At 32.6% G+C, this 19,099-nt stretch overlaps 1 protein-coding gene across 2 annotated transcripts in view; it reads left to right on the top strand.

The window, feature by feature from the left end:
* Positions 1 to 19,099, top strand: part of RALGAPA1 (Ral GTPase activating protein catalytic subunit alpha 1) — a 273,811-nt gene that overhangs the window by 98,967 nt on the left and 155,745 nt on the right. The window contains exons 17-21 of one of the 2 annotated variants that reach the window (XM_054716552.1): positions 6,676 to 6,843; positions 9,988 to 10,112; positions 11,894 to 12,110; positions 13,407 to 13,583; positions 18,586 to 18,738. In XM_054716552.1, coding sequence (XP_054572527.1) covers positions 6,676 to 6,843; positions 9,988 to 10,112; positions 11,894 to 12,110; positions 13,407 to 13,583; positions 18,586 to 18,738 — 840 coding nt within the window. Of the gene's footprint in view, positions 1 to 6,675; positions 8,215 to 9,987; positions 10,113 to 11,893; positions 12,111 to 13,406; positions 13,584 to 18,585; positions 18,739 to 19,099 lie in introns of both variants that reach the window. The other variant, XM_054716551.1, reaches the window with a different exon arrangement.

The following is a 19,099-nucleotide window of genomic DNA, read 5'->3' as shown; positions in this document are numbered from 1 at the left end:
CTTCTTCAGGTATTAGTTATATTGAGGGGGAGGGGGAGAGAGAGAGAGAGAGGAAAATGAAGTTGTATGAACAGTGCTAAATTTAAAGGAAATCACAGTCTTAGATCCTCAACCAAACTATTTTCTTACAAGGTTTGAATAAATTTTACTTTAAAATAGTTTAATATACAGAGAAAAATAATAAGGAAAGTGAACTAGTACGTAAAGAAAAAATGTTTTTCACAATTCTGTATTTCATGTGAGCATATTTAATTGAACTCAGAATAAATCCTGGAATCCTGGACTCATCATCTAAGATAGAGAGTTGAGATGTCTGTAACAACTTCACACACACACACACCACCACCACCACCACCACCACCAACAACAACAACAATGAAACTACTCAGAGATAAACACTCTGGCTTTTGATTAGAAGTAGAATTTTCCAGAACAATATTTACCTGATATTCTTGGATTCTTATGGGGGTAAAAAGAAACTCCTTTTAATTTCCTTCTTTTTTAACATAGTAAGATTTTAAAAACCAACCACCAATTTTGAAAATACCCTAATTTTGTCCATCCTTTTTTCCTCCTCTTTTCTTCTTTTCCTCCAAGTATTTTTGGTTAAGATGTCCATTCTGCCTACCTTGTGAGTGCGATGCTATGTGTTTGTTATAGCTTTATACAGAGTAAACTAGTTGAGTAGCTGAATATCCTTGAAGAGTTTTCTTTAGCTCTGGGGACTGATTCAAGGGCATTGGCACTGTGTCAGTGACCTTAATTCTTAACATCAAACTCATCTAATACTGAAAAGTATTTTTTTCCAGGCTCCTGCCTGAGGTTTTGATATTATATGTTGGACATTGCACAAGCATCTGACATCATTTTTTAAAGTTCTACAAGTTAAACTGGTGTTTTGAAAGCACACGCCCTGTTCTTTCTCTGATACTAATTCTTCTTCTACACATTGTTAGCCCAGCCTAACAGTCTTTAATTTTCCTGATAAACAGATGAGAGAGAAGCCAGAAATCTCAATAATTATTCTTATTCAAATTAGCTTTTACTGTCAAAAATAATATTTTAATGAAAGAAGGGATGTAAAAGAACATAAGCATGTTGTGTGCAACTGACTTTGTTTATACTTTTGCAACTATTATTATTTTCTAATCAAGCACTGTGGGTTTCTCACCCTGAAATAGTTTGCAGACCTACTTTCTTTCAATAAGTTTTCAAAGTTGCTAATTTGTTTGCCATATTTGTTGCTATTAGCCCCAGAGTCTAGTCTGTCTAGGCCATATAATATACACTGCTAATGTTATTAACAATGCTGCATTATTTGAATTGAGCTCGTAGAGCAAAATACTTTGATCTTTCTGTTTCTATTTTCTGAGTATTAGAAGAAAGAAGATGGTATCTCTCACACCCCATCCTGTTCCTAAATTCTGCCTGATCAGAAAGAGAATTTTTCATCTCTAATCAAACAAGTAGGCCGGCCCTTCTTTATACAATCAAAGAACTTCTTTCTTCTTATCATCAATATGTGCTAGTAAGATTTCACAGCTTTTCTGCCTATAATCTGCTGGTTTAAGCATAATTCTAAATTAGAAAGTTTTTGCTGAAAAATTTTGTGCTTTTTTTTTTTTTAAAGTACATCTCAGGAAAAATCTGAAGCTAACTTAAACATGACATTATATAACATGTTTATAAACAAATTAAGCAGTATACTTTGCTTATCATAAAAGGTGATCAGTAGTTATTTGCCTGTTTCCAGAATTTAAGAGTCAAGGAAAAAATTATTAGAAGGATAAAAGAACAAAAGATAGTTTAGTGGTTTAAATTTTAGTGGTCTAAAATGAAAATTAATTAAACTTGGTTTGTTGCTTTTTAGTCATTTCATGATTTCAGTGATGTAGTTAACTGCTTTGAATTACCTACAAACTGAACATCTAGTCTTAAAAAGATGTAGAGTTTTTTACTAGCCTCTGTTAGTAAGATTATAAATAGAATGCTCTATAGTTTTTGCTTACCTTGAAGGGTACATTGCCTTTATTGCCCAAATAGGCAAAAATTACATAAAGGACATTGCCATTTCCTTTAGGCAGTTCCAGAAAAAAAAATCTTGAGCTTCAGAGTGGCATCAATTTCAGTGTACTAATGTAAATGATTTTAATGAATTCAGGAGCTATAAAAATATGTATTATTACCGATCGCTATTATGATTGACTTATAATGGAATTTAACTTTGGTAAAAGGGATTTGGGCACTTGATTCTGTACCTTGTTTTAGAAATTATTAAAAATTTTATTGAGCTCCTACTCTGTGATGAGCTATTTTAAGCAATGGGGATATTAAGATATTAATAAAAAATTATAGTGTAAGGAATTATTTACTTTATACATTATGCTTTAATTTACAGCTTATCTTTTGAAATATCAAAGGTTTGTTGTTGTTTTTTTCTGAAGCAGGATATTATTAAAAAAACTACTTTTTAATACAGAAAATTTTAATGCTAAATATTTTAAGGAAATCCAGAGATAAAACTGATATTTCCAGTATTTTGTAGGAACCATTTTCTCAGTGTTCAAAAGTATTTTTTAGTTTATTAAAAAACCTTTTTTCTTGTTTTGCTCATTCAGTGCTTACTAACACTTTAGGTTAAACTAATTTAATTTAGAGGCTGTTATTTTTTAAGGTAAAATATAAGCAGTATAATTAGATTATTGTGAAGGCCATTTTTATTTTAACCTGATGCCACCATTATTTTCAGCAATCTAATACAAACTGTCAATTGTTTTCTTCTGTATAATTTACAAATATTGTATTTGACTAAGTTTTGACTTCTACGATTTTTATCTTTATGGAGATAACTTACTGTGCTGCTTTAATAATATAATTTTTACCAACTTAAAAAATTAATGAATTATTTCATAAATATATATTATTCAAGAGTATAAGGACATGCACTAATATTTGCCTTCCAATCCCAACTTTCCACTTTCTGTGTAACCTAAAGCAGATCACTTAAATAGTTTTTTCGTATATAAAATGGGGATAATAACACCTACTTCAGAGTTGTTATGAGGATTAAATGAGTTAATATATATAAGATTCTTAGAACAATGCGTAGAGTGTAGAAAAGACTATATATGGTTTAGCTATTATTTCGCCTTTTCTCCTTAAAGTTTAGTTATTCAGTAAACCCTTAATTTTGTGGACTTCGATTTCACAGACTTCAGATTTAATGGACAAAACTTACAGTCCATATGTCATATGTGAAAATTAACACCTTGTTAATTAATCTTAACCTTTTGCACTCGGATGCCGAGTGCAAATTACTCTTTGAATGTATCAATAATTTGAAATATAAAAAAATCCAAATAAATAAGTTTGTATGAAAAGAAACTCCAGTTTTTTATTCTACTGCCACGCTTTGTAAAATCTGGGGTATTAAAAAAATTAAATCCCGAGTAGAATAAAGGAATCGAGAAAAAAGCAAGCGAGTGCAAAGGGTTAAAATGCTTTTAACCAAGATTTGCTTATAATTAAATCAACAAGGTTATTGTTTTTTTGTTGTTCACTCTTATTTTTAACAAATTATAGTGACTAGGCCATATGTTGGAAAAAACACTACTAATTTTGCCAACATAAATATTATGTATCTACAACTATTTATATTTAAATACAAGAGTCACTGCTTGTAAACAGTGTTTGGAGAATGATTAGCACGTGATCACACCGCATCCCACCCAGTAATTGGTTCTGTTGGCGTGTGGCATGACTTTCTGTAGCAGTTTTATCGCCTGCTGGCTTATGTTCTGACATGCGCTAAGCCACACCCCAGCTGTGTGCATTTGTTTACTCGTGGTGTCTGGTTGAATGCACACATTAATTAGACCTATTCAGGAAGAATTTAAAATTATTGTAATACATATAGAACAGTTTTCTGTGCAATTAAACTTTCATACATAATTTTAATTACACAAACATGTCTACATAAGTTAAAAAGTTACTAATTTGTCAAATTTTTAACATATGCATTCGGAAAACCTACTTTTATATAACGGATTTCCAGCTTTAACAGACAACCCCTCGCCTGAATTAGCACATTATATCAAGGTTTTACTGTATTTCTTTCAATTTAAGGCTTATTAGAGTCAATTATGCAAGTGCTGACATTAGCTTTCTGTTAGCAATTATTTTCTTTGATTTTATGCAATTAGTATTGTCATATGCTGATGTAAGAACTGTATTTAAAGCTTAAAACTTTCATAAAGTTTTTTTGTTTAAATTTAAATTCTTTAACACTGTATTATGGATAGAAAAATATATTTTTAAAAATCTCTTAAACTTGCATAAAAGTTTTAGATATTCATATGTGGTTACAAAAGTTTAGGAAACAACTTAGGCTAAAATAAATGGTTAAATTTTCTAATATGCAATGGGGAGACTGGGTTTGGGAAGAAATTTCTAAAAACAACTTTATAGTAATCTTTACTGGCTTTAGAATGAGATATCAATAAAAGAAACTAAACATTAACCCTTTGCACTCGCTTGCTTTTTTCTCGAGCTGCTACCGATGCTAACCGTGTCGAGCCACACTCGACATCCGAGTGCAAAAGGTTAAAACTACTTTTTTTTCTGAAGTTCACTTATTTGCTAGTCTCATAACATTAAATTTTAGTAAGACTTATGATCTTGATTTTAAATTTGGAGCTGATAAAATTTCAACTACATAATTCTTAAGAATTTTTATAGAAAAGTTACATAGTATTTGCCATAAACTTTGCTGAGTCCTATGAGAATATTTTGTGGAAAAGATATTTTGTGCAAAAAAAAAAAAAAAAGGAATATTTGTGCATGTTGAACAAATTCTGTCCTCTGCACAGAGATTCTTATGATCAATTGTGAGAGATATAACAACCGAAAATATTTACATTCATCAAGATGCACAAATATGCTTTATTTACCTGCTGCAATAATAAATAAGTATATGTGCATAAATATGAAGATTCTTAGATGTTTTACTTCTTATTTAGAAGAATTTCTAAGGGGGGGAGGAGGGTCATGAAGAAGAAAGCCAGCATCATTTTAGTATTATATTCTCAACTTAATAAAAGAAGTTTAACTTTGTAAAATTTGACCTATGAAGAGAGTATAAATGTATATTTTCAGGAATATAGTGGAATCTTGGCATAATACAAATTTCTCTTGACCTGAATTTGGTATAAGGTGGCTCCTTTTGGACCTCATACAAAGAGGATGATATGAATGAAATAACAGGAAGACTAGTCTCCTTTCATCCATAGTATGAATCCTGAAAATGTTTTGAATGCTATTCCCATTTTAAAAATGAGAAAACTGATCTCAGAGTATAGAGTAAGAAAGCCTAAATTCTAGACAGTACCATCAATAAATTATTATGTGACCTTGGACAAGGTCTGTCTTACTCTGCATCTAAATTCTCATTTTGATTGTTCAGTTATAGTCCTGTTGCTTATTATCTTTGTGTTACAAACCTAAAGAGTAACAATAGCTGACTTTTTGACTGTGTCCTTTTTTTCATTATATTTTGCTGGCTTCTGAAAAAATATTTTAGTTATTTCTAGGTATTGTAAAGGCCATGATAAATTCAAAGATGTATTTTACTTCTGATATTTCTAATTAGTATATATCTGTATAGTTAAATAGTGTTCCATTTTGTTATTTCTGATTTCATAAATATTTTTGAGCCTTTACCATATACTTAGCATTTCAGGCAACAAAAGCAATGTAATAACACTAAGCCTGCTTCTCAAACTATGATTATAAATTTGAGAAAGTATCTTCACTTCTTTAAGCCTCGATCTCCTCAGTGAGAGAGTTAAAGTAGACAGTTTGTAATGTCCACTTTTATTCAGAAATCTGTGATTTTTAAAAAGAGATGTAAGAAAACATAGATACAGTTTTTAAGGTTTGATGGTTGTTTAATGGAAAGAGCTAGTGATAGGCAGAGAAGGTTTCTTCCTAGGATTAAATGGTGTATTAGTCAGAAATTTAAAAATACAATTAGTTTTTTTTAACAGTATATTGGTTTTTATTTGATAGGGTTGAATAGATGTTAATGCTGTAATAAAATTACATAAAATACTTCATAGAACAGATAGTTTCCTGACAAAGAGGAGTTTAGGAGGAGGGTGGAGATTTTCATTTGTAATACATGATCAAACAGATAGGCAAGATTTGAAGAAAAGATGATGATTCTTGCCTGATAAGGAAGAAAACGGGAATTTATGAGACCCTATAAGACTTTACAATGGTATAGTTAGATCAGCTTTCTATGTTAAGATCTAGTTTTTCTGCTTGGAACTTAATAAGTAGGAAAAACTGAACAGCAGTTTGAATTGCTTGAGTTATTGGCACAGCTCTATCTTTAACTGCACTTCCAAATGTTTCATCACCTTACTGTCTCTTTCTATGCATGTTAACATTTTAAAATATATTCTGGTAGTTTTCTAATTCATTGACACTGCTGTATTGGCTTGTGCCCATCATTATTTAAAAACATATTTGTACTTTTAATATATTTTCTTTCATTGAGCTTACAAAAATCTCAGAATTTTTTATTTTTAAGCATTTAACTAGGGTATGGTTGAAAGTAATACTTATTTTTCATATTCATATCATTCTCTTCTATGTAATATTTCTTTTTTACAGATATTGATGATACTCAAATACTTCCCCGCCCAACTAGAGTCAGACATTTTTCACAAAGTGAAGACACTGGGAATGAAGTTTTTGGTGCTTTGAATGAGGAACAGCCGTTGCCTCGAAGTAGCAGCACTTCTGACATCTTGGAACCATTCACTGTTGAACGAGCCAAAGGTGCAGTTCCTGTCATTGACAGTTCGTCCCGTCATGCGCCAAGCTTGCAGAGTTCCACAGAGGCTTCTTCAATAACTAGATCCACTGAAAGCCACATCACTGATACTCATAGTAGAGAGTCTTCTCTGGAAGTTGGTGATAGCATATATGACCATCTTTGTCACTTAATAGATCCAGTAGAACTCGCAGATTCAGCTTTTGAACAAATCCAGTACATTGACCTTGAAGGAGATGATGATCTTCTTTCCTCCCTGAAAGAATATTTTAAGGAAAACCAGGAAAATCACAGTAAAAATGAGTTAGGTAAAGATGCAGCTTCTCAGGAAGTGATTATTGCAGTAAATAAGGATGAAAGGTCATCCTTAGATAAATTAGAATACTTAGATCAAGAAAATAAATTAGAAAATATCTCTTTTGTTGGGACTCCTGTAAACATACAGTTTCAAAAAGAACAAAACTCATCTGTCTTCATGAATAATACTTCATCTAACCAATTAGATAGTCTTATGAGAACAAAGACTTCTGAAAAATCTAAGCAACTGAACAGTGATGAACAGTCACCGGAACCTAGTTCAGGTAGCCCTTGTGATAAAGAAAAGAGGAAATATCTATATCGACAAGCAGCCACAGAATTAGATGCTTGTGTAGATATAACACTAGTTGAAAAGGTTATGGATATGCAAATTAATGAAAAAAAAACTGTCCCTCATGTTATGCATGCCAAGAAAACAACACTAAAAGCACCTGTTAACCGTAGAATGCCTCATGTTACAAACACTAGCAAGCTTTCTCCAACCAAAAGGAGCTTGTCTGAAACAGTAACTCATAGAGCCAAAATCATGAAAATTGCTACTAAAAAACGAACTAGTGTTCATGTTACTTTTAGACCATCTACCGAGTCAGTTCAGTTTTATAATCCTATGGAAAACAAAGAGGCCCCATGGAAGATGAGACTGCGGAAGCTCAGTGGCTTCAGTAGTAGTAGCAATAGCAACACCAGTAACGCCCCCCAGACCAGCTCAAACAGTGTTTCTGAGCTAGTAAAACCTGGTGTGTACAGACCTCTAGATACAATTGGTACAACATCAGTAAGTACTAAAACAATTAAGGAGTCTACAGAGATTCCTACTATATTACAAAAGGAAGGAATTGCAAGTAATCAGTTAGGTAGTCGTAGTACTCTTAGATCATCAAGTCATGAGACAGGACTACCGCAGGGCTCCCTGGGTGGCGTTTATAAAACTGTTGTACATGCTCTTTCAAAGCCGAAGGCAAATGTTTCCCCACAGAGGCAGAACAGAATGCCACCAGAGGCTCCACTGAGGGATCTGTACAGTCATGTAATGGGCTATTTTGGAAGGAAAGCTGCAGGTGAGCACTAACAATGTGCAGAGCGCAAAAGGAGAAAGACAGCACCAGTTTGGCTTAATGCAACTGAAGCAAGCTATAAGCAATCAAAAAGCTTTGGGATGGTCACTGCTTTCTCTCTGTTTGGTTATGCATGCGCCTTTTCCCAGCTATATTTTTCCCAGCTATATTTTTCCCAGCATAAAATGTTCATTTAAATTACTAATTTCCCTTATAAGGCATTTAGTTAAACCTCTTTGCTGCTGAACAAGATAAGAAAAAGGAAAATATAGGAAAATTTCAATGACCTTTCAAAGGTTATCTAAATATTTTTTTCTGAGTGTTTACTACATGAGCCTTGAAATTAAGTTTTCTGAGGAGCTAGAATACTTTCACCCCTATAGTTTATGTTTAGAAGGGCACTAGCTATATCATTGAGTTCATTTATTTTTACTGCTGATATTTTTTTCTTGGTAGAATATTACTTGGACATTATGTAACATAATGGAAATCAAGGTCCTACAATCAGCACCAACATTTTTAGTTAACTGTAATTGAAGAGGAAATTATTTCTTAAATCTGAAAGTGTATATAGTTATTTGTTACTTAAGTGATTTCCAAACAAGCTATAGGCTATTAAGTTTTGCATTCATTTGTATAGAATGCAAGTTATGCCCTTGAAACACTTACTGTTACTCTTTTCTGAGATTTTAGATGTGCATAAAGGTTTCATGATAACCAGTCATGATTTAAACATGGAACCTCTATGGACAAATTACAAAAAGCAAGATTATGATAACTATTTTGTCATGATTCAAATTTAAAATAAGTTTACAGATATAGAAAATTAACTTTCAGCAGTAAGGTAGGTTTTGATTTTATTTGTTTAACATGGTTTTGTTAGCATGATTAACAATGAATGCAACTTGCATTGAGCCATTAATGCCACTTGAGGGCAGTATTTGACAGCTTAGCAAAGCCTGGCCATTAATATAAAGATAATGGTATTTCACAATTAGCTCCTGATCAGTATATTTCCTTAACTTGAAATGCTTTGTAGTTAATTAGGAATATAACAAGTGCTGATTCTCTTTTAATTGAAGAGAAATAAACATTTTAATGGCATAATAGTGAAATAAATATCTTATTTTCTGTAAATTAAATTCCCAAGTTTAACACATTCTTGGTAATGTTAATCATAATGTAGACATTAAAAAATCAAGATAACAAAAAAAAAATCAAGAAAACTATTTTGGGCTTTTTACAGAAAAATATTTGTGAAAATCTCTTTTATTAAAGCAATAAAATTAGATTTTGTAGTGAATAGAAACAACATGTCAAAATTATAGAATTTTTATTTATTAATATCTAAATTTAAATGCATTTATGTCCCACTGAGATTTTCATAGATTCAAGGGATGTATTTCTTGCAAATACTCTTTCGGAAAAAAGGGAATTATAAATTAAGACTAGATAGAAGCACAGAGGTGGAAAGATAAATATACCAGTTTCTTTATAATCAATATTAACCTAACTCCAACTAGTGCTTATCTATAAGCTTTCTTGCTATTTAAGGTTATACTGAAGATTGACTAACATCTGCTTAGTTAAAGTAAATATCAATTTACTAATTCTTAAAATTAAATCTAAAGGGAGAGAAATTATTTATAAATGCATGTTTGGCAAATAATTGATATGGCATAGGTAATTTGTTTTTGAGTTGTTCTTGTTTGTTTCAAATTTAGAAAATGCGGTTAAGTATTTCCTCACTATATATAGTTATTTATTTATTTTCAGTCAATAAAGAGGATATGAGCCCAAAACTGCCTCCTCTTAATAGTGATATTGGCAGCAGCAATGCTAATGTTCCTGATCTGATGGATGAGTTTATAGCAGAACGACTTCGAAGTGGTAATGCCTCAGTAAGTATTATTTTATTTATCTGGTTTTAGAGAGGAGGGTAGAGAAACTAAAAGATGTATAACTATGTTCATCTATATATAATATGTGGAAATTTTTATTCAAACAGCCTTCCCCCCAAATTTAAACTTTTTAATTAAACATTTTAAATTATATTTTCATATTTTTTATTCAAAGACAAAACAAGCAGGCATATAGTTTTGACCAGAGTAAAACATTAGAATACTTGTTTGCTCAACTACTTAGGTATAAACTACTGCCTTCTTAGTCCTCCCTCTATTTGCTCATAGGTTACACTGATGCCTTGTTGCCAGCCCTTAGCAGGAAAGATAGCAAACTCCAGTGTTATGGCCAAACTCCCATAACATTGATAGCATAAATTTCTCAGTCATTACAGATAACTTTGAAGTAGATTTAAAAGTTATCTTTGTTTTGAGTATTAGAATTATGATAAAATGAAAATAGAAGCAATTTTATCCCTAATAATGCTTAATTGTTAAGGAAAGATAAATATATGTGGAATTGCCTTTTAGAATGGTCATAGTCCAGCCCTGGCTGGTTTGGCTCAGTGGATAGAGTGCTGGCCTGTGGACTGAAGGGTCCCAGGTTTGATTTTGGTCAAGGGCACCTACCTTAGTTGCAGGCTCGATCCCCGGCCCCTCGGTTCAGTCGATGTGTCTCTCTCACATCACTGTTTCTCTCTCTCCACCTCCCTTCTACTTTCTCTAAAAATCAATGGAAAAAATATTCTTAGGTGAAGATTAACAACAACAACAAAAAGAATGGTCATATTCCATTTGAGTTTCACCTTGTCTTATTTATTTATTTATTTATTTATTTATTTATTTAATCACCATTTATACCCCCTATACCAGTGGTTCTCAACCTTTCTAATGCCGAGATCCTTTAATACAGTTCCTCATGTTGTGGTGACCCCCAACCATAAAATTATTTTTGTTGCTACTTCATAACTAATTTTGCTACTGTTAATGAATCGTAATGTAAATATCTGTTTTCTGATGGTGTTAGGCGACCCTGCTTGCGGTTCTCCACCTGTGGGTTGCGACCCACAGGTTGAGAACCGCTGCTGTAGAGCCTAAGACCATTGGAAAACACAGATATTTACATTATGATTCATTAACAGTAGCAAAATTACAGTTATGAAGTAGCAACGAAAATAATTTTATGGTTGGGGGTCACCACAACATGAGGAACTGTATTAAAGGGTCGCGCCATTAGAAAGGTTGAGAACCACTGCCCTATACCCTCTTTCACCAACTCAACTTGTCCTTAATGAAAGTCTGCAGGACCATTACATTTCCCACCCTTATTTTTTTTTTTTTCTTGAGTGGGAAAAAATGATAGAATCATTATAGAATAACATCTTCATAGCATCATTATAGAATGACATCATTGTAGAGTGGCCTTCTTTCCTCCTTTCACTGTCTCTTCTTATTGCTGCTTCTTTTTCCATTTGAATATTTTCCTCTTTCTACTCTTTTAACTGATATTTACTTTATGGATCCTTTTGAGGTTTAAGAGTCTTAGGCCCAGTACCATCTGATATTTGGGTCTTTGCTGTAGGCAGACTAACAGTAGTTCAGGTTCCAGCTCCCAGCTCCATACAGTTAATGAAGATTGTACCATTAGCGTGTTTTCCCCTCCTGCTTCAGGCCCTAAACCTCAACATTTATTGTGATAATTGACTCAGAAATGAAAGATTTCAGATGTTAGTAAGAATTTCAGGACTTTTAAAAATGATAAATGTTTCTTGAATTTTTAGACTATGACAAGAAGAGGAAGTAGTCCAGGCAGCCTCGAAATTCCCAAAGACCTCCCTGATATTCTAAACAAGCAGAACCAAATGCGCCCTATTGATGACCCAGGTGTACCCTCAGAATGGACTTCTCCTGCCAGTGCAGGGAGCAGTGATCTTATCAGCTCAGATAGTCATTCGGATTCTTTCAGTGCTTTCCAATATGATGGACGAAAATTTGACAGCAAGTATCTTTTTCTATTTGAGCATTATTGTTTTTTTGTTGATTGTTTTCTGTTTGAGATTGACTTATGAATCACATGACCATCACCTTCCTCTCTAATATTACTTAGGGGATTTCCACATATTTTTATTTCATTTTTCAGTGAAATTCCAAAGGAAGTTTTAGGGAATCATTTTCAAGTTGGGGCCACTTTATTTTGTCATACTAAAGACATTTAAAAAAAAACAAAATATACTGTCCTTTCATAAAATGAATGATTTAAAGACAAAAATGTAGGAAAAAAATTAGTATGGATTTGGATATTAGAATAAAGGACAGATAGTCATGATTATGAGTTGTCACTACTTTATATACTCATATTTGGAAACCTAGTTGTGTTCAGTGCTTCATTATGTTCAGTACAGTTATGTTTATTGCTACACTACTCGGAATGTTTCTTGAATAATTGCTTCATGTTAAAATGACATCAGTGATATTATTTGGTATTATATCACTACCATATAGCTTCTCTGCTGTAATTCTGTATTACACTTGGCAGTCAGTGAAGGGTACCAAAATTTTAAAAAAGAAAGTCAAAACCTTGGGAACCAAGTTTGTGAAGAGCTGGGAGATACATTGGAGAATTATATATTTGCCACCCTTATGGATATATACTGCTTTTATCTCAGACTGGAAATACGATTTAAAAGAAAAATGATTTTTATCATCCATATATGTGATACATATATATATATATATATATATATATATATATATATATATATATACACTTACTGCTCTTAAAGTACTTTATAATCTTTAGTGATTATAAAGTACTTTAAGAGCAGTAAAGTACTTTATAATCACTAAAGATTATAAAGTACTTTACTGTACTTTATATATATAAAGTACAGTAAAGTACTTTATATATATATATTTATAAAGTACTTTAGTGTATATATATATATATATATATATATATATATATATATTAAAGATTATAAAGTACTTTAAGAGCAGTAAGTGTATTACTAGCTATCAGAAACATGGATAAGAATAGTGATGATATATGTCTGGCTGTTTTTCTTTTATCATTGTTGTTTGTTAATAATTAGCTATGAGAACTTTTAAAAATTGTTTCTAATTGTAAACTTTCAAGCATTAGCATTATTTACACTTGTGTGAGTGGTATATAAATAGAATAGATTTAGGGAGAATGTTAATATTTAATTATTTTGCTGAAGTAGCTGTGTCTCTTGTAGATATTTTTGTTTTGTGATTGGGACTTCTGTGTACTACCATTTCTTTTTCTTATAGATTTTGGCTTTGGAGCTGATACTGGGATTGCATCGTCTGCTGATGTGGATTCAGGTTCTGGTCATCTTCAGAGTACTGAAGAGCAAGAAGTGGCTAGTCTAACCACGCTTCACATAGATTCTGAAACAAGCAGTCTTAATCAACAAGCTTTCTCTGCTGAAGTTGCAACGGTTACTGGTAAAGTTACTCCAGGGAATGTATTTCTTAAATGCATTTTTTAAATCCACCAAAGAACCTGTTTAGAATTTAATTTTGATAGATTTTAAGTATTACTTATAACTATTTAAGTTTTATTATTATTTTGTTGTTGTTAATCCTCACCCGAGGATATTTTTCCATTTTTTTTTTAGGGAGAGTAGAAGAGAGAGGGAAAGACAGAAACATCGATGTGAGAGAAACACATCGATTGGTTGCCTTGTGTACCAGTTCCGACCAGGGCCTGGGCCGGGGAGGAACCTGCAATCAAGGTTCGTGCCCTTGACCGGAATCGAACCCAGGACCCTTTGGTCCGCAGGCCGACACTATCCACTGAGCCAAACGGGCTAGGGCTAAGTATTATTTTTTCACTCACCTTTATGTAATAATGGATAAAAAATTAAGAGTTTTTTGACCTAAAATCCACATGCATAACTTCAGGGGACTCTGAACTCCTAGTATTGTATGTGAAATTTTGTGTATGTTGGCATCAGAGCATTTCCTGCAGCAATTTTAAAATAGATTACAAACAAGCAAAAGTTAAGATTTACCGCACTCTACCTTTTTCATTGTCTTTCAGAATCAGCCTAAATTTTTATAAATTTCTTTGGCAAGTATTATAAAAAATGTAAAGCGTACTGGCTATTAAGCCTATTTTTCAATATACTAATATTCTATGTTTATACAGTAAATTATCTTCAGCAACTTTTCATGTTATGTATTCATTCATTGAATATTCAGTGGAATAGTACTCAAGAAAGAAGAATTAAATGTTAATATATGAAAACCATAACTCACTCTCAAAAACATGCTAAATGAGAGAAGTAAAATACAAAAGCCTACATACCATACTTTATTATTCCATCTATAGGAAATTCTAGAAAAGACAAAACTGTAGTGACAAAGCAGATCAGTGATTACTTGGGTTAGGGAAGGGGATCAACTGGAAATAGGTATAAGAAAGCTTTTAATGGTGATGATCTGTTATATATTCTTATTGTGTTGTTGAATACAGGACTATATACAGTTGCCAATTTTATGTAATTATACACTTAAAATGTGTGAATAAAAAATGTAAGGTGTTAGATTTTACTGTGACACACATTTTAATATTATCAGAACTAAATTTTTAGACAGTGTAGAGAGATTGTTGAACCTTGAAAAGATTGGAATTTTAAAGTAGAAATAATAAAATGCCTGAGAAGTTTGCTCAGTAGTTTAGAGATCTACCTGATAACCATCTCAACCTGTGACTCAGAATCCCACCATATGTGTCTCTGTCTTAATCTGGAGACCAGTTATTTTTTTGAAGGTAAGAAGACTTTTTAAACATCTTGCTCTGAGTGAACTAGAGATGTTTTATCATATAAGCCATATTCTAGTTTTATTAAAGCTATTTATCAAACTATTGTGTCTTCAAAAGATTATAATATGTAAAAGAAGTATGACCCCACTTTTTCTTATTTGTTTTTAGTTATCAAAAATAAAGTTTCACACAAAGTTCTGAAAGTAAAACTTGATATGTATAGAGAACTTATTTTAGGCCTTTGCCTCACAATGACTTTCGGTTAATTCAATTTCTAAGAATTTTTAATATTTATGTAACATGTTTGCTATACAGAGTGATTGTTTCTAGGACCCTACTAGGAAGTTTTATTAGTTATTCTAATCTTAACTAGTGGCCCGATGCACGAATGAAGATTCATGCAAGAATGGGCCTTCGTTCCCCTGGCTGCCGTTCCCCTGGCTGCCGGCACCGCCTTCGCTCTGGCCTGGAGCCACCTTTCTGCCTTCCCCCGCTGCCCAGAGGCCCAGAGCGGCTGGGGTGCTGTGGACGCCTGCGTCATCACCATGACAACGACGCAAATGTCCCTCCCCGTCCCCGGCCACTCTTCGCCTGCATATGCAAATTAACCCATCATCTTTGTTGGGTTAATTTGCATACTCACTCCTGATTGGCTGGTGACTGTGTTACTCTTTTATTAGGTAGATGGGGCCATTATTAATAGTGCCAGGGATGTTTTTCTAAAAAACTAACCCAGTTCTTGAATTAATTTGTTTAGAAGACATAAAATTCAGCAAAGAATACAACTTTATATACTCAATATAGAAACAATTCAACACAGTATTTTCTGAAGGTGAAATTTGCATGTGTTATCACACTGTTAACTTTAAGAATAGCTGTATTCTATCAAAGAATGTTAGTAGTCCTGAAATACCCTTCTATTTTCCTATAACTTTTTTTGAACTGCAAAATAAATCTCATAGATCATAAAAACAAAAACTAAACAGCTTGTTTTGTGGGCATGACTATATTTATACCAATATCTTTATTTTTTACAAATTCATATTTTAGCCCTGGCCGGATGGCTTGGTTAATTGAACCAGGTTCGATTTCCAATCAGAGCACATACCTAGGTTGTGGGTTCAATCCCCAATCTGGGTGGCTATAAGAGGCAACTGTTCGATGTTTCTCTCTCACAACCAAGTTTCTTTCTTTCTCTCACTCTCTCTCTAAAAATAAATTTTAAAATATCTTTGGGCAAGGATTAAAAAATAATAAGAAATAATATTTAATGTTATATCTTGGGTATACTGTACATATTTATAACAAAGCAAAAAAATCTTTTTTGCTTTTGACTAGGAAGCTAATGATTGTTTTTATCACGTACTTAAATTTTTTGATAAATGTTAAGAAGATTTTTTTCATTGTGCCCTCAGCAGTTTGTGTTTGTATTAACGTATAGTATCCTTAAGTTTCTGTAGCTGCCCTTTAACATGATTTTGTATCATATTAATTTACACCAAATTCCAAATAAAGGACAGGAAACTTACCTCATACTATGTGTCATAATTGAACCTAGATTAAGTCATATGATTATCATTAAAGAAGGCATTCATACCTCCATATGTACTTTTTAAGGCACTTATTGTGTTATATTTAAAAATTATATAAATAATATGAAATGACACGTTTGTGGAAATAAAATAATACACATTTTATTTATATACTTTATTTAATATATGTGCTTTTTGCTTTATTGTATGGAAAGAAGTAATAGTCATAGAGTTTTATGATTATTGAGTACAGAATATTGATATTTCTCTACTAGAAAGTTTTTTTTAATTTATTTTTTGAAAGAGAGAAAAAAAACATCAGTTTGTTGTTCTACTTAGTAATGCATTTAGTGTTTGATTGCTGACCAGGGATGAACCAGAACCTTGGTGTATCGGGATGACTCTCTAACCAACTGAGTTACCAGGCTAGGGCCTCTGCTCGAAAGAAGCTTCAAAATAAAATGAAAAGACCTAATATTTTAACTACTTGCTTGGTACTAGCAGTACTCCACTACAACCACCACCAGTTCTTCAATACAATATTAATTTTCATTATGTATAATTTAAAATAAGGAGAATGAAAAAAATAAAATAAGAATGTCTGTGTGCCAGACACTGTACTAGACACTGGCAATACTATAGTATATCATAGATAAGTCCCTGTTCTTACAGAGTATATGTGCTACTGAAGAATATTTAAAACTAAACAGGCAGTTTCAAGTCATTGTGATAAGTGATATAATGGGGAAATACAAGGAGTTATAGCAGAGAATCCTTATTCACACTGGTCAGGTCAGGTCAGGATTAGGCTTCTTAGAAAGTAGTGTTTAAGCTGAGACTTGAAAAATAAATAGAAGTCAACCAGACCTAAAAGAAGAGGGTTAGGGCTCCGTGTAAAGGAAAACATGTGAAAAAGGCCAGAGGTATGATACATTCTGATAAATACCAGTTTACTTTCTGTGACTAGAACTTAAAAGTACTAGAGCAGCAATTTTCAACCAGTATGCCGCAAGAATTTTTAAAACATGCAATAGCTGACTATGTAGTCAGGGACACTGACCTACCTCTTTTCCCTTAGATTGTCAAATAAAATTTTAAAAATGACAATAGCCAACACAACAATAGCTGTTCGTTGTGAATGAATCAAAATTATACCTTTTTTTTGTCAGATCAGCAAAAAATATTTTTTTGGTGTGCCATAAAATTTTAGTAATCAGCTTATGTGTGCCATGAGATGTAAAAGGTTGAAAATCTCTGTATTAGAGAGAGAGTAGAATGGTAATAAAGTTGCAGAAAGATTGGAAAACCACACTAAGAAGTTTGGACTTATGCTGAGTCCACTAAAGAGTCATAGAAGGATTTTAAATTAGGGAGTGACATGATTAGATTAGTTTTTAGGGTTTTTTATTTTGGGTTTTTTTTTTTTGTTTTTTTTTTCCTTATGGACAATGGATTAGGAAGAAGGGGTAAGGGTTAGAGGGAGACTAAAGACTAGGACCACCAGGGACCACTGTAATTCAGGCTAGCAACCATAGTGGTATATAGAGCCCAATGAGCAAGTTCTTCTTTAATTGCCCCAAGAGCCTGACCAGCAACTCATTGGTTGAGCGTCCACCTATGAATCAGGAAGTCAGAGTTCAATTCCTGGTCAGGGCACATACCTGGGTCGCAGGCTCAATCCCCATTAGGGGACATGCAGGAGGCAGCCGATGGTGATTCTTGCTCATCATTGGTTTTTCTCTCTCCTTTTCCCTTCCTCTCTGAAATCAATAAAAATATATGAAAAAAATAATAAAATAAATCTAATTGCCCAAGATTAAAGTAAATGAAATTGAATAGCAGTGGGTACCAAAGTCTCTATAGCTGGACCAGGTATGGGAGTAGAGATTCTTGCCTTCACTGATGGCTTCTATTAGCTGGTATGTCCAATTCTGATTCCATACTAGTTCCATGGTAGACATAAGATGAGACCACTAGATACAAAGTCTTGTATAATATTATGATTTTACCTCTTTGGCTAATGTATAACCTTTTTTTATCTTTTGATATTTTAAATTTCTGTTTTATTGGGGCTTTAAGCATTACATCTTAGATAGAAGGTATTGAGTATCTTCTTTATGCTAATTTTATGAAATTATATCTACAGGTTCAGAAAGTGCTTCTCCAGTTCATTCAGCTCTGGGATCCAGGTCACAAACACCTTCTCCTTCTACATTGAATATAGAACATATGGAACAGAAAGATCTGCAGCTTGATGAGAAACTTCACCACTCTGTTCTTCAGACGCCAGATGACCTAGGCAATATTTGGAAATTAGATATTTGCCATTTCTCCTTTCAGGGCATTAGTGTTAAGAGATCTTAAAATAAGGCATCTTAAACTTGATTATGTATTATATACATATTTATTATGTATTATTCTATCATTGGGGTTTTCTAAGTCTTAGAAATTTGTTACTATAACATTTTTTCTTACTCTTAAAGAATAATTTTATACTCTGATTTTTGTTATTTTATAGTTGATTACAGTTCTAGCATTAGTGATTACATTAATTTTGTGTGTTATATTATCATTGACATAGTGCCATTCATTTTCTAAAGCAGGAAATACATAATTTGGCATCATTATTCTTAATGTTGTATTTGAAGAACCTGCTGACT

Source organism: Eptesicus fuscus, chromosome 5, assembly GCF_027574615.1.
Source record: "Eptesicus fuscus isolate TK198812 chromosome 5, DD_ASM_mEF_20220401, whole genome shotgun sequence".
Taxonomy (NCBI): domain Eukaryota; kingdom Metazoa; phylum Chordata; class Mammalia; order Chiroptera; family Vespertilionidae; genus Eptesicus; species Eptesicus fuscus.
The sequence above is the reverse complement of the archived record's forward strand: the minus strand, read 5'-3'. Positions and strand labels throughout refer to the sequence as shown.